Genomic DNA, 15,799 nt, shown 5'->3' with positions numbered 1-15,799 from the left:
CTCATTTGGATTGTGGAGGACAACCAATGTTGCTTTAGGACTAGAACCTGCCTGTGTCCTGGCTTCCACACCCCCATGATACATGTTCAGTGAATACATTTGTGAATAAAAACTGAAGTTTCCAGTGTGTTCTCCTCTAAAAATGACTGATTGACTCTTGCCAATAGGAAGATTACCCTAAAATAAGAGCGTAACTGAAGTCTATTATCATGATGCTCTTTCATCTCTTCTCCAGGCTAAGCATTCCCAGTTCTTCCAACTGGTTTGTTGTTGTTGTTGTTGTTGTTGTTGTTGTTGTTGTTGTTGTTGTTGTTGTTGTTGCTAATATTACAATATGTGGTGTCCAGAAGTGAGCACTGTAATTCGGGTGGAATTCACCGAACAGTTGCCAGTGGCAGAAGACACATGCAGGGATTTCTGTTTGTACATCAGGGTCGCCCCTATGAAATTGGCTCTAGGTGGGTTGGGAGCCCCCACCCCACCCCACTGAAAAGGATGTGGGGGTTGTTCCATCTGGCAAACTGAAATGCCCTGATGGAAGGATTAACATTGGGTGACACTGAATTTCATCCTCAGTTCTCCAGATGCGGCCTGAACATGGTGTACAAATTCTTTATCGCAAGTGTTTATTTTTCAGACTCCCTAGGATGTTGACCCTATCAGTGCCTAAAAATAGATATTATATCTAAAAACAGCAAATTCTACTTGAATACCGGCAAAGCAGAAAAAAAGTTCCTTCGCAGGTTTTTTTTGTGCGTGGAAATAGCCTGCATATTTGAGGGTTGTTTACATGCAATCTAATAAAGAATTATGAAGTCGGTATCAAGCAGTTATTCACAGACTACGTGCCTGGGAAATTTTCAATTTAAAAAATGAGTTTAGGGTTAGCACTTTTAAAATTGCTCCAAAGGCGGCAGGTACAAAGATGGATCTCTAGAGGGAATTTATAAAATTTATGAGATGCATCTAGAAAAGACAAATACCCACATATCTTAGAAGACAAGGTAAACACCAGATGCTACCGAAGTGTTCATCAATAAGGGTGCCCTTGAAGGCATGGTTGGTTCTTAATTGATTACAAAAGTGTACAGTTTAAAAGGACAATCCTGAAAGGAAATTTCATTAATTGTTTGTAATGAAAGTACCTGTATACCAGACTCCAGAGCAGAGGGAAAGAAGCAAAGCAAGACTACTTCATCATCTCTGCTGGGAGACCAGCCGCCTATGGCTCTCTCTCTCAACTGCAGCCATTCCACCAGGCTCCTTGAATTGTTTCCATCCCAGCTTAGTGTTATAAGAACTGCAACTTTAAGAAGTAATGCACAAGCTTGCTTTTCTCCTCCTCTCTTCCCATTCCTTCTGCTTATGTGTCATGTCTGTCAAATAGTACACCAGGTCTGTTTTACTATTGATGTTTGTAACCTGCCCTGAGAGTTGTTTTCTGACCAAAGGGTGTGGTAAAAATGCTTTAAATAAATAAATAAATAGGCCTAGTGCAGGGGTAGGCAACCCAAGGCCCGTGGGCCAGATGTGGTCCAATCGCCTTCTAAATCCGGCCCACGGACGGTCCGGGTATTGGCGTGTTTTTACATGAATAGAATGCGTGCTTTTATTTCAAATGCATCTCTGGGTTATTTGTGGGGCATAGGAATTTGTTCATTCCCCCCCCCCCCCAAATATAGTCCGGCCCAACACATGGTCTGAGGGACGGTGGACCGGCCCACAGCTGAAAAAGGTTGCTGACCCCTGACCTAGTGGCTTAGGCCTTGCATGTCATGAAGTGGAGACTAAGTCATGAAATATGCCACAATATAACATTATTAGTCTTCGTGGTGCTTCAGGACTTTCTGTTGTTTTTGCTGTGACAGATTTTAGCCTTGCTCCCCCTGGGGAACTTGTATTTTATATAAGTTTAAACCCCAAGGGTACAGCAGTATAACAGCCAATTTTGATTATACAGTTTGGGGGGTATGGATGCTTTTTGCTTTGCTTTAAACAGCAGGTGAAGATCATTAAAATAAATGTATCAGAGTCGCTGCCTAGCAATTGTGTGTTCATTTGACAAGAGAGGGAATGCACAATCAGTGTGCCGGTTTAATCAGAAGGAAGTCCCATTATGAGGCTTATCATTGGTAAACATGTTTAGGATTGCACCCCAAATACAAATACAGTACTTCGATGTTCCTCCATGTGAAAGACTCCCGTCACTTAGATGGAACCAGTACTGTCATTCGGCCAACTAGGTCAGTAGTACGGACCTTTGAGGGGCACAGTTTTATACAAATTAGTTTTTGTTATCTCTTATAAATTTTTGATAATATTTTACTTCATATTTTTATCATTTTTGAAGCAATCCATACGTGTGTTTGGAAAAAAGAAATTGGGGTGAAAATATGATCTGAGGAGAAACCAGAGTAAAAAAAAATAATATTGGGGGAGGTGCAAGTAGTTAGCTTTGTCTAAAGCACAAGACAGTCTGGCACCAGCACTGCACATAGATACTAGCAAGAGAAGTTAGTCCTCCTGCCTGACATACTGGTCGTTTATGTGCAAAGTGAGGCGTTTTATTTGAGGAAACATCCAACCAACCTAACTTGCTTGCCATCTATAGCGGAGCAGCAGGCTAGAAACAGAAATACCGGTATCTCACAAGGCTTCCAAATGTGCAGCTTGGCTCTTAGCAACACACAGGGAGGGTACTTAATCCTATAAGTAGGGCTGTGTATGTGTGTGTCTTTGATTGCACTTCACAAAGCTTTTGAACACTTCTTTCCAATGGCAATTGAAGTGAGAGTCACTTTCAACTCTCAGCCAGGAAGGGGTCTCTCTCTTGGTTAGTCTTGTATAGTTGGAAGGGACCCCGAGAGTCACTTAGTCCTGCAATGCAGGAATCTCAACCAGATCATACATGACAGGTGGCCATTGAAGGAGAGTCCACCACCTCTCATGGGAGTCTGTTCTACTGGCAAACAGCTCTTACTGTAACTTATTTCCACATGAACCCCACCTTTTTTCTCTGACAGATAATCTGGGACTAGACACAGATTTCACCTGTCTCCTTATAAATTTTGGGATAGATCCAAGCAACAGCTGGTATAAGTGCCCAAATATTTAAGCACTCTCCTTCCCAATTCTGAAACATGTCTGATCGTATCCCTCTCTCCCATGCATTAAATCTGTGAAACTGAATCCTAGTTTTGGCCATTAGCCAGCAAAAATTGTTTGTTGAAGCTCAGAAAATTATTTCCAACTTTGTGACACTGGCAAAAATAAAAACAAAAGGTACCGGTGTGTTGAAGCCAGCCTTATGCCTGTTCCATCACACCCAGCCTCCATTTTGCTGTCTCTAGATGCCCTCTAGAGGATAAAGGCAGCAATGGGGTTGCAGGACACACATGCCATAAATATACCAGAGCCTTTTTACAGGAGGAGCTGCCTAAGCGCATCATCATGATTAACATGCAGTTCTGGAAGCCCCAGAGCTCGGCCTCCTGTCTTCTCCTGTGCATATGTTGTCCCTCTTTTTATTCTTGCTGCATACATACAAACCATTCACAATGTTCCAAGTTGCAGGCAGCGAGTGGATGTTTGGAGCCTGAGGTTTTGGAGTGCCCGAAGGGATCCTGGTAGATTTAATGAGCCAACCGTATAGAAAACACAGAAGTCCTTGGGCCAAACAGTAATAAGTCTTGATGTAGTGATACTGACATACTGCTAACTGCTTGAGGAACAATTCAATTAGAAACCACTACACATGTTGCTGTGAACATGCTCTTTGCTTTCGCAGAATGACTCTCTTGACCCCCCCAAAACTCTCTAGGCTTGCATATGACTTCACACTCGATAGTGAAGAATAGGCTTCAAGGCCTTTGAGGGCTATGCCAAGCCACTGCAATTTATCCTTGTCCCCATCTGCAGGAGAAGCACATTTAAGTGGGAAGGATAGAGTTCATGATTGGAGAATGAAAGCATTTGCTAAGGGGTTTCTATCTAATTCCATCTGTTGGGGAGCTAAATTGACTGGGGGCAAGTACTGTCAGTCTATTTCACTTTCTGGTTAGTCTGTATGTGTACAAACATGTCACCCAAGTCTCCAGAATGCTTTCCTCACAAGAAAACTGACCCTGCAAGAGACTACCCAGGAACTCATTCTTGGGAAGATGGAGAGCATGGAACTATGTGTATATTAAACCACTTGGTCAAATCCTTTCTGCTGACTTATATCTGAAGAGTCCTATGCCCCAGCAATTGCTACGGTGGGGATTATCGCTACTGGGGGTGGGGAATGGAATGTGTAAAATGGCCTCTTCAAATAATGATGGTAAGATGTGAAAGAAGTCCATAATACTTATGTACATCTCCAGTCCAGGGGGACTTATTTTATAGAGGAATATTTTGCAAGGGGGAAAAGTCCCATGCCTCATTGAGGGCCTTAAGCAGGCTTCCCACTGAAGTAATCCAATCACTGGAGATCACAATTCTGCTAATTGGTTAAATATGCTCTAATGGTGGGTCACCAGATGGCCTACAAAGAAGGGCAAATGGCTTTAACACTTGGCACCAAATTAATTACCAGTCATTACAATCACAGGGAGAGTTGGCTCCTGTAACTGCAGTTGTAAGACATCCATTTGCTCACCCAATGGCTCCCTCTGGTTCCTTTTTATGAAGTGGGTAGCTTTGCCTGGGTAGCCATGACAGCTGGCGACTGTTCTGATGGGCAGCAGGAATAAACCATTTTGCCTTGAGAAAGGGGTGGCACTTTCTGTTTTCCTCCATGCTCTGAGAGACCCCAAACAGCAATGAGAACAGGGTTTTTTTGAACATCAGGGAAATGAAAGAAGCAGCACCAACACTCACCCATCTCGAATCAAATAGTACTTCAGGATTTCGTCAGTCTTGGAGGTAGGGGTGGCAAAACAGCTCTCCACTAATGTCTCAAGACCGCTCACATGCACCAAGGGCTCAATTCCAAAATACAGAGAGTCTCGGAGTTTAAGAGTGGGGCGAGCATCTCCATAGGCCTCTTCAAACTCATTGTCTTTGAATATCTCGAGGGTAAAGGGGAAGACCCCCCGGTTGCGGCTCACGATCTCAAGTGGCGAGTTCTTCACGTTGGGGACGTAGCCCTCCGACATGGTGTAGTGGCGAGGGAATTCGCAAGTCACAGGGATCAACAGCTTCCCTGTGCGGACAATGATATCACCATTGCTGCCAGGTGTTTGCTTGGGCAAGCCAGTCACCATATTGGTAGCGATGATTTTGTCATTTACCACCTGGGGCAGAGAAGGAAAGAGAACGTTGTGAAGCCAGATGGACATAGACGAGGAAATATGTGAAGAGGAACAATTCTATTATGACTGGGTCTGTGTGAGCGAATCTTCAAGAGTGCAGGGGGAGAGGGACAGAAGTCAGCTTCTTTGGGAGCAGAAGACAGCTTCCTAGGAACAAGAAACTCTACAGTACTGTCAAAAGTTGCTTTTAAAAATCATCGGTATTATTTTATTTATTGAATTTATATACCTCTCTTTACCAGGAGGTTTCACGGAGGTTCACAGAAAAGATCAACATAAAAACCACAATATATATAATCAAAATAAAAACAACCCAATAACACCCCCCCCCAAGGGTGACATTTTAAAAGGGCATAGGATGTCAATCAGATCAACCAAAGGCCTGGTTAAAAAGGAATGTTTTTGCCTGGCACCTAAAGGTGTATAATGAAGGCGCCAGGCGAACTTCCCTGGGGAGAGCATTCCACAGATAGGAAGCCACTGCAGAGAAGGCCTGTTCTCATGTTGCCACCCTCCGGGCCTCTTGAGGAGGAGAAACACAAAGAAGGGCCTCAGAAGATGATCTCAGGGTCTGGGTAGGTTCATATGGAAAAGAGGCGGTCCTTGAGGTATTGTGGTCCTGAGCCATTTAAAGCTTTATAGGTCAAAACCATCACTTTGAAGTGCAGTTGGACCAGGATCGGTGTAATATGCTCAAACCATCTTGCTCCGGTGAGCAACCTGTCTGCTGAATTCTGCACTAGCTGAAGTTTCCAAAGTGTCTTCAGAGGCAGTCCTACATATAACTTATTGCAGTAATCTAACCTTGAGGTAATTAGGCTATCCCTGTCCAGATAGGGGTGTCGCTGGGCCACCAGCCAAAGCTGATGGAAGGCACTCCGGGCCACTGAGGCCACCTGAGCCGTGAGTGACAGCAGTACCCCCAAGCTATGAACCTGCTAGGAAAAAAAAAACATGTTTCTAGTTCGTATGCTAACCAAGATAAGAGGGAAAGTGTGTGGGCATGCTGAAATGTCAGGGATGGCCAAATAAGATTTCCAGTGGTTGGTGGGTGGGCTGCCTTGTGTAACTCCTTGGTTAGCGAAACAGGTATAGAATATGGAAAATAAGGGAAATAGAAATTTCTTCCAAATTTCAGAATTGAATGTGTGTCAATAGCTATAAGGGGGGGGGGAAGAGTAATCATTCCAGCTGTGATAATTTTCATTAAAAAGCTTGTGAGAGGCACCTAGTTGTCCACGGTGAGAACAGGATGCTGGATTTGACGGGTGACTGGGTGATCCAGCTGGGCTCTTCTTACACACTGGGCTCTTCTTACATAAGAACCTTACTTTAAATGTACTTTAAATACAGAAAAGAGAGTGGAAACCCAATTAAATAGCTATAAGATTGATCAGGAGCGGCTGAGGAAGCTGAGAGCTGGTGTCATTATTCTGTCAGCCAACGAAGGGCAGCTTCAGTCTCCTCTGTTGCCAGGTGAATAACAAACTATATTTTCTTTAAAACTGTAATTTTAACAGAGCTGTTTCTTGTTCTTCTGCTTATTTAGTATGCTGTTGGGTGTAAGTGTGTGGCTGATACCGAAATCTAATATGAAAGAAACACTCATTGCTGGAATTGTTCTGCTAAAGGTTGAAGTAAAACCAGTGTAGATTTGCAGTGTCAATGTGCTCATGAGAATATTCTTACATACACCAGAATTGCACGGATTCAGTGTTATAGGATTGATAGTCTCTAACAGAGATACATCCTTCCAGCCAACAGGAAAAAGCTAATATTCATACGTACATCTATAGTGGTACCACAGGATTTGAGGGAGAAGATGATGTTGACATGTGTTCCATTGGATACCCCTTTGCAGGAACCATTGATGAGTGAGAGGTCCATCCCTCCAACTAGATCCTTAGGGATGTTCACCTCTATGGAGGTAGATCTGCATAGGACAGGGACTGTAAGAAAGAGCAAATCTAGTGAGTGAGCTGGAAATGAAACTTAGAGAAGCTGCATGAGTCCTCCTTTGATACCTCTTTTATCTGCAGCAAATGCTCCCTGATAAAGGCTCGTCTTGCCTGGTGGAAACCTGGCTTTGATCTGCCGGCTTGTAAAATGTGGTGATTATTTTAAGCTTTAGATTCAGCTTCTTTAATCCCCCAGAGACCTGTCTGTCTTCTCTACTGTGACATCCTCACCCCTCAGGATGAGAGCTTAACTGTGCTTACATTGTATTTCTGAGATCTAGTAGTGCCATGTGCACTTTTGTGATGATTCAGTATTAGAGGGAGGTGTTTTATTTTTATCCTAATCTTCCACAAATCAAGATCGTTTCCAGATGGAAACTCTCCTCCATTTGTGGCGATGCTGCATATGGCTAGCATTGCATTGGCACCGATAACCTGATCTTCACAGATTAAGAAATTGCCAGACTACCATTGTAGCATGAAGGCAAGAAGATATATTATTGTATATACTTAGGAATAATGAAAAATAAATACCGGTATATCATTGGCCAAGAACTGTGAAACCAATGACACAATTTTATTGCATATTTACCTCAGAGAGAACATGTCTGGAATTCACTGACAACACATAGAACATTCTGGAGAAATCCCTTGGGATAAACTGTATTTGATGGATTCCTACACCCACACCACACCCACACACACACACACACACACACACAGCAAGTTTACTTTAATTTATGTATCTTACACTTGGCACTTATTTTGTTATATAATTAGACAGATGAAATGTTTGTTAATCTTGACATGAACTTGACTGCTCTGCATTGTATTGTTGTATTTTGTTTTTTTAAAAGTCATTCTCATTTTAAAAACTGAAATAAAATGCTTGTTTGTTTGTTTGTTTTAAGGCACTGCGAAATGAGTAAAACAGGAAGTTTGACAAAAGACTAACGGCACCTTTCCATGCAGTGTGACAAACTACTTAAAGAAAGGAGGAGAATTCTGTGACACAGCCTAGCCAGCTGTTCGCGACGGGGTGAGCTCCCGTTGTTCAGTCCCTGCTCCTGCCAATCTAGCAGTTCGAAAGCATGTCAAAGTGCAAGTAGATAAATAGGTACTGCTCTGGCGGGAAGGTAAACGGCGTTTCCGTGCACTGCTCTGGTTTGCCAGAAGCAGCTTAGTCATGCTGCCCACATGACCCGGAAAAACTGTTTGCAGACAAACGCCAGCTCCCTCGGCCAGTAAAGCGAGATGAGCGCCGCAACCCCAGTGTCGTCCACGACTGGACTTAACAGTCAGAGGTCCCTTTACCTTTACCTTTTTAAAATTTAAAAGGTCAAGCAAAAAAACTATATTTGGAAAGCACAAGCCCCTTGTGTGAGCCTAAGTAGCTTTTTGGATGTAGGCCAGTGTCTGTGTCAATTTTGCATAAGGTTACATTATCTTTCTGTCTATCTCATGAGTATTCTGGACAGGCAAAGAGCCACTGGCCAATTTGTCTCCTGAAAGGATTGCTCTGGGAGTACATTGATTATTCCGCCTGCCTCACCCCATATTGCTGACCTTAGTTATATATGTGAACATTTTACTACTAGGCAATGCCACTTATCATCAAGCCTAACTATCCATGAGGGTGTTGGATTATTCTGGCCCTTAGAGTGGTGTCTGGAGAATAAAGTGTCCTCTAAGATTCAAAAGTTGCCCATCAGCCTATATACCATGAAGGAACATTTTCAAGGAATGTTGCCCCATCCTCACAGATATCCTGAGGGGTAAAAATTCCAGTTTACTACTGATTGAGGCAGAAAACTCACTTCATATTTACCCATTTGAGTTTAACAAATTTGTGTTCTTTGTTGCCATCACTATACATTCTGTGAGGAAACATTTGAAGGAAAACAAACACACTGTCATCCGTATTTAGTGAATTTTCTGAAACACAATCTTCACTGTTTCACTGACACATAATTTTCAAGCTTGAGTGATGAACAGACTATAAATTATTTTTAGTGCGGAAAGGTACAGATTTATGAATCCTGCTAATGTAACAGTTAGCAGGCATTGGTTTTGCCAGGCTTTTCAGAATCATGAAAACAGGTGCTGCCTCCATTTAAAGTTGATACATTGATTTCTAACTCCTGGCATCTTGGATAAAATATGGTTTTCTTTTTCCTCAAATGTTACTGTTCAAAACTTTTAAAACCATCTGCCCAGCCCAGGAAATAGTTTTGATAAGAAAACAATATGCTGAAGTGCGCACACACGTATGCAGAAAAGTAATATTCCTGCATTTCCCTCCCGGCTTCATCAAGGGTGCTGTTGTGACTGAAGCAGACATAATTTTATTTGTATGCCACCTTTCAGACCATGCTCAAGGTGGCTTACAATGTGTGTGTGTGGGGGGGGGGAAATACGAAAAACGCAACATTACAAAAGCAGCCATAAACAATAAATAAAACATCAGAAAATGGACAACCGGACTGAACAATTTCCACAAAAATCACCATTTCCACATAAATCTAAAATAAAGTTAAAAAACCAACAGCAAGCAACAGCAAGAATACCAATCACAGCCCAACCCACCAAGCAACAACACCACAATCCAAGAAACAGAAAATGAAAAGGCAAAGGTTCTCTGTATTTCAGCAACTGCTCTGGTAGATACACAAGAGAGAAGAGGAATCTATGTATCCCAAATGCCAGAGGGGCAAAAGGAGAGGCAAACATTACTTTCAAGCTTCTGAGGGACAATTTGGAAACCATTTCCAGTAATGCCTGGCAGATGGATAACTTTGCATAGATGAATTGATCAGCTCACAGACCTGATTTAGGACATTTATTAAGTCACTCAATGAACTCTTTGATAAATGAGCATGCTTGGTGCTTTTCTGCTGTTTGGATACCAGTTTTATGGCTGTCTCTCATTAATCAAGTAAGGCAAGGGCAGAAAATATGTATTTCTTCTTGGAAGCAATTTTTAAGGGGGGGGCATAAGAAAGTGTACTACCCAGACCTATTTTTTTTCCTCATCCAGCCTTACAGATGAAGGCCAACTTAGGTTTCTGAGGCAAATCATAGAATCATAGAATATTAGAGTTGGAAGGGACCCCAAGGGTCATCTAGTCCAACCCCCTGCAACGCAGGAATCTCAGCTAAAGCATCCATGACAGATGACCATCCAAGATATGAGAGAAGAAACACCATGCTGCACCTGTAGCAGCAAAACTGGATGCCTTCATCTGCCCCACCTCCAATAAAACATGTCTCTCCCATACCGTTCTCTATAGCCATAACAGGCACTGTAACTCTCCCAACAGTTTGACTTTACCCCTGAAGGCGCACCCTTGCCAACATTCACCAGCACTGTCTTTGTGCCCCTCCCCTCTCCATATCTGCTGTCCCAGAAACATACATTTCTTTCAGTGCTTTCTCAAATATAAGTAATTCCTAGCTGATCAAGGAATATAATAACTCTCTCTTCAGCAGTATTGAGGGTAATGTTTACTGCTAATTTACAGGAAGAGTGTAAAGTGAAACATTAATGTGCAAACTGCTTTGGATAACTGCTGGCCTTGTTACCAACTATATCACCATGCACCTAATTAGAATTAATAAAAAGCTGTATTTATGCAGTTGGAGGCAGGGTCTACGTTTTATGTCCCCATAAACTATTGTATGTGTGGTCATAAATGTGTTTTGCTTAATAAAGTGCAGTGGCTGCTCCTTAAACACATTTGTTCCGGAGGACAGCATGTGAGAGTCTTCCCATTGCACTAGATACTCAAGCTGATGAGCCCACTATTGGGCATATGAGACATTTGTCCCACATATTGTCCTTGCAGAAGAAACTGCTGCAGAATGAACCCGCCAAATGCCTCTGACTAATTTGGGGCAGCATAATTTCACAGGTGGGTCAGCATTTTGCTGTGCCAGGGTGATGTCGGATACAGTACTGTGTTTGCTCATCAAAATGGGAAGTCAAGCAGGAGTGAACTGTGATGGAACAGAAGAATCACTGAATGAGGAAGAGGAACCCATAATGAGCACACAGTCAAGACAAGTGTTGAGGAACCAAAACTAGGTCCAGAACATAACTGAGATCTTCCCCAATGTACAGGGCAAGATGGAATGGGTTGATCTGTTGATCTGACCTCAGCGTTTAGGAAGGTCTCCTTCAAAATATACTTCATTTCTAATAGGGTGGGGGCAAAGAAAGCAGGTGGTGTGCGGGGATTCTTTGGCTGGAGCCTCCTGCGCACAGGACAAGGTCAACTGCACGCGGGATACCAGTTGCTGGGGGATCTGTGGCCAGCGCCTCACGTGCGCCCTTGCACGGAGCACCGGCCAAGCCTGCGGACGGGACGGCTGGTAATTCCAGAGCCCAGCTCACACCGTGCCGTGAAGTAGATTGTCTGCCGGCTTGAATATGAAGGATGAGTGAGTTGAATGGATGAATGAATGCCTCGTAGATGGATTTGCAGGCGCTTGCGACCTCTTAAGTTGTTCCGGAAAGTAAAGCACCAAAACAAAGGTGGCCAAAACGGCGGCCAAATAAAACACTGGTAAACGGTAAAATTTAAACTAAAATGAAATAAAGACTCTGACCATGGTCTCTTTGAAGACGGCTTTGGCTGACCCTGCGTGGGTTGTTTCGATCTCTCTGTACCTTGCCACGCAACCTTCTCTCTGGGCTTGTCCGTTCCACCATCTTCCACGCTAGCTAGTTCTCGTATCTCTCTCTGATTCTCCAATAGTTCTATCCTAGTTCTACACACCCAGCACGGGGAGCCGCAGCCTTTTATTGACAAGAACAAACAACGTCATGATCAATACTTTTACCAATCAGAACACTGTTGCTGCCCCTGAAAAGGGCGGGAAGCAGATTAACTGACCACCAAACAATTTGAACTTGGAGCCAAAAAGTCCCAGCGGAGGGATCTCAGCGGTAAGCCGCCTGCTGGATCCTCCTTTCACTTTCACTTTCTTGCGGAGGAATACATTAAATAGCACCTAATTAATAACAAATGAACATAAACGACCGTAGGTGCAAATGCACCCACGAAGTGTATTCCCACAGTGGTGCACTTGCTGTACAGCAACATTCTCCTCCACCAGCCACAATGTACTATTTGTCACTAGCAATCTCCATTATCCTACCTTGACAAGTGTGGTTGTCATCTGACAAAACAAGACCGCGTGGGCACTCACACTGGTAGGTGTCTTCTACCGTGATGCAAACATGGCTGCAACCCCCATTGTTGTTGTGGCAACCTTCAATTTCTAGGATAGAGATATCGGACAGACACTCAAAAATCTTTGGTCAACCCAGATCTGCTTGAGATGAAAGTCTCTATTTGCCCACAACAAGGGGATTTTATAGCAATTGTATCTGTGGTATAAACCTTCATATGTTATACATTAACTTTTGCAATCATTCTGGGGAAAATCTTTTCTAAGCCGCATTGATATGAATGGGAACTGTGGAAGAACATGGATGGGAACTGTGAATAGAACATGATTGGGAAACTGTGAATATGAATAGTGGAACAGCTCTCATTAATTTAAATGGCACTTATACATGGGATTTTCCCTGTTGGATGTTACAGCAATTTGGAAGAAGAGGCAGCAAACAGCACACACACTTCCTGCTCCCTGTGAATCAATGTAATGTCCTAATCACAATTTCTCAGTTGTGTGTGTTTTTTTCTTTAAAAAGTTTTTAATATTTTAAAATGTGTAAAACTAAGGCTTCACAACTTGTGTTTTTAAGTATATAGGTTAACTGTTAAATGCACACCTAAAGGAGATCCTGCCAAGTTTACAGTTGGTAACAAATATGGACCAGCTACCATTTTAATGCAGCCTTTTCCAAATTAGTGTCCTCCAGTTAATTTGGGCTACAACTCCCATCCTGCGGGCTGGGGCTGATGGGAGTTGTAGTGCAAAACATTTGGAGGGTACCAGGATGGGAGTGGAGAGTGGGCCTTGGGGCAGGCTCTGTACATACGGAAAGAATGAAACATTTCCAGGTAGTTTTCAAAACATCCAAGGCATTTCTTAGACTGACAAGCTCCTAGAAGTTCAAATGAGCTTTAAATCAGTGCCCATGTGTTAGGCTAGGAAACCCCACCACTCTGAGATTATGACCATTAAAACCAATGGTATCCTTTGAAGATTTTGTGGCTGCGCAATAGATGTTGGGGTGGTTGCAAAGTGAATGATAATTTTCCTGGAATGGCTCATAAACCACATGGCATATCAGTAAATATGAAACCGACCAACTCGATTGTATATTGCTCAATAAATTCCTTGGAGAGCATTGGACGCATGAAAAATGTCACCTATTACCTCAGAGTCTTAAAACTATCTATATAGCAAGCACAAAATTTCCAACGTTTACTGAAAAGGAAACAATTACTCTTCCTAGTGAAAACAAAACAAAAAAATAGTGATTAAAATGGATGTTACCATTGCTTTCCCCCAAAAGGCCAGAATGTTAGATTATGAAGATACCAGAATATTACTGATGGATGTGAAGAGGATGAACTAAAGGGCCTTCTTCCTTGGTTACACCTGTGGTCCCTCCACTATTCATTATCAGACAACAACCCAGGGCCAAGCTAGACCTATAAATCTGCCAATTAAATTAAATCTGCCAATTAAAAAAAATGTGCCAGTTTTCAAAAAAGTGGAAACAGCATTGGTGGGAAGGGCCAATAATTACTGGCATAGCACCAATAATTTACCCAAAGTAAACAGGACTTTCAGATGAGATATTGTTCTTGGGAGTTTAATCGGGGAGAGGGAAGATTAAACCCCACTTTTCTGCCTGCTTCAGTCCCAAAGAACTGATGCTGGTTGCATTTATTTAAAATCTGCACAGCAAATGCAAAGTTGCACTTAACATCACATGCCATTGCTTTCCAGCTGGGAGGCTACGGAGGAAGTGTTTATCAATATAGGGCTCTGCTATGATACTCTAGTTCCTATTGTGTAGTTCACATTTCTGTCATTGTCCCATTCAACTAGTTATTATTATTTTTAAGGAAGACAACTCAAGCTGTAACACAGGGATGGGAAACTTGTGACCTTTCAATTACATACATCATTTCATTTGTATGCCACTTTTCCATAGCCAAAACCATGCTCGAGGCTGCTTACAAAATGAAAATAATTACACAAACATAATGAAAGTAGTCAAAAGTAATTAATAAAACATCAAAAAGTACACAAGCAAATTGAACAATTGCCACATAAACCACAATTATACGCACAAAAAGATACAAATAAATAGCATCAGTAACAGCAACACCCACCCCAACGAAAATCCCTAAACAATACCCCAGCCAAAGTCTGTTAACCAGCCTCAGCTTTTGTAGCTGGAGTCAGTCCCAGGTGTAAAAAGGCCAGCAAGGCCGGGAGCAAGGGATCCTTACTCACCCTGGCAGGTCTTTCCATCCTTTCCTAGAATTCGCCCAACTCCACATTCACAACGGTAGGAGTTCTTGAGGTTCACACAGAACTCGCTACAACCTCCATTATTCTGTTCACATTCATTTTCATCTGTGGGGGGAAACAGGAGCCACAAACCCACAACTTAGCAATATGAAACTGGTGATTAAGATGTGCAATATGCAAGCCAATTGCTCCATTAATGAAACCTCAATCATGGAATCATTCCCCCCCCCTTTAAGTGGCACAGGCTAGTAGTAAGGATCACCTTACATGTTGTGAAAAGACAGCCAGGATTCTGAGTCTAAAGAAACAGCCATGTTCTCACTTGCATTACACACATGGGCATGGGCACTCAAAAATAAATGGAAGAGTTATATGAACGAGATGTCTGTGCCATCATATTTGTTTTTGGGTGAATCTTCTACATGACTCAGCACAGCTATATACTGTATACTGAGTACTTTGGGTGCAGCTCAAATCTCATTGAATCTGGACTCAGCTACATTAGTAAAAAAAAAAAAACCAGTGTTTTGAATGCATTATAAACATGCAACACCAGATGGCGGTGGAGGGGGGATTCTAAGCGATTCCCCCCCCTTTTGTTATAACTATTTAATTTCTGACTTATTTATAGTGCTTTTTCCCTGTGTGTAGATCAACCCCCATATTACATTTTCTGTAGAGTAATATAGAGTAATATCTGCTTAATAAATGCTGGAAATCCCTCTACCTAATTAAACTAATGTTTAAAAAAGATGAAGAGGAAATCAAGACAAACCAGACCACTGATTTCTAAATGAAAATATGCTATAGTTTTTCAACTTCCATGAAATTCCAGAGATCTGAGAAGAGGGAGGTACTCATCATATTCTTCAAAGTGATCTTCTTTTTCTAAACAAAATAAAAAATTCTTTCCAGTAGCACCTTAGAGACCAACTAAGTTTGTTCTTGGTATGAGCTTTCGTGTGCATGCACACTTCTTCAGATATGCACACGAAAGCTCATATCAAGAATAAACTTAGTTGGTCTCTAAGGTGAAAGAATTTTTTTTATTTTGTTTTGACTATGGCAGACCAACACGGCTACCCA

The 15,799-nt window shown here is 42.3% G+C and overlaps 1 protein-coding gene across 1 annotated transcript in view; it reads right to left on the bottom strand.

Moving 5' to 3' along the window:
- OIT3 (oncoprotein induced transcript 3) overlaps positions 1 to 15,799 on the bottom strand; it is a 31,655-nt gene that overhangs the window by 5,613 nt on the left and 10,243 nt on the right. Inside the window, exons 4-7 of the mRNA XM_033149125.1 lie at positions 14,696 to 14,818; positions 12,413 to 12,535; positions 7,083 to 7,243; positions 4,861 to 5,276 (exon numbers count right to left, since the gene is read on the bottom strand). Coding sequence (XP_033005016.1) covers positions 4,861 to 5,276; positions 7,083 to 7,243; positions 12,413 to 12,535; positions 14,696 to 14,818 — 823 coding nt within the window. The remainder of the gene's footprint in view (positions 1 to 4,860; positions 5,277 to 7,082; positions 7,244 to 12,412; positions 12,536 to 14,695; positions 14,819 to 15,799) is intronic.

The sequence above is a fragment of the Lacerta agilis genome, chromosome 5 (assembly GCF_009819535.1).
Source record: "Lacerta agilis isolate rLacAgi1 chromosome 5, rLacAgi1.pri, whole genome shotgun sequence".
NCBI lineage: Eukaryota > Metazoa > Chordata > Lepidosauria > Squamata > Lacertidae > Lacerta > Lacerta agilis.
This window is presented reverse-complemented; position numbering and strand designations above follow the sequence as displayed.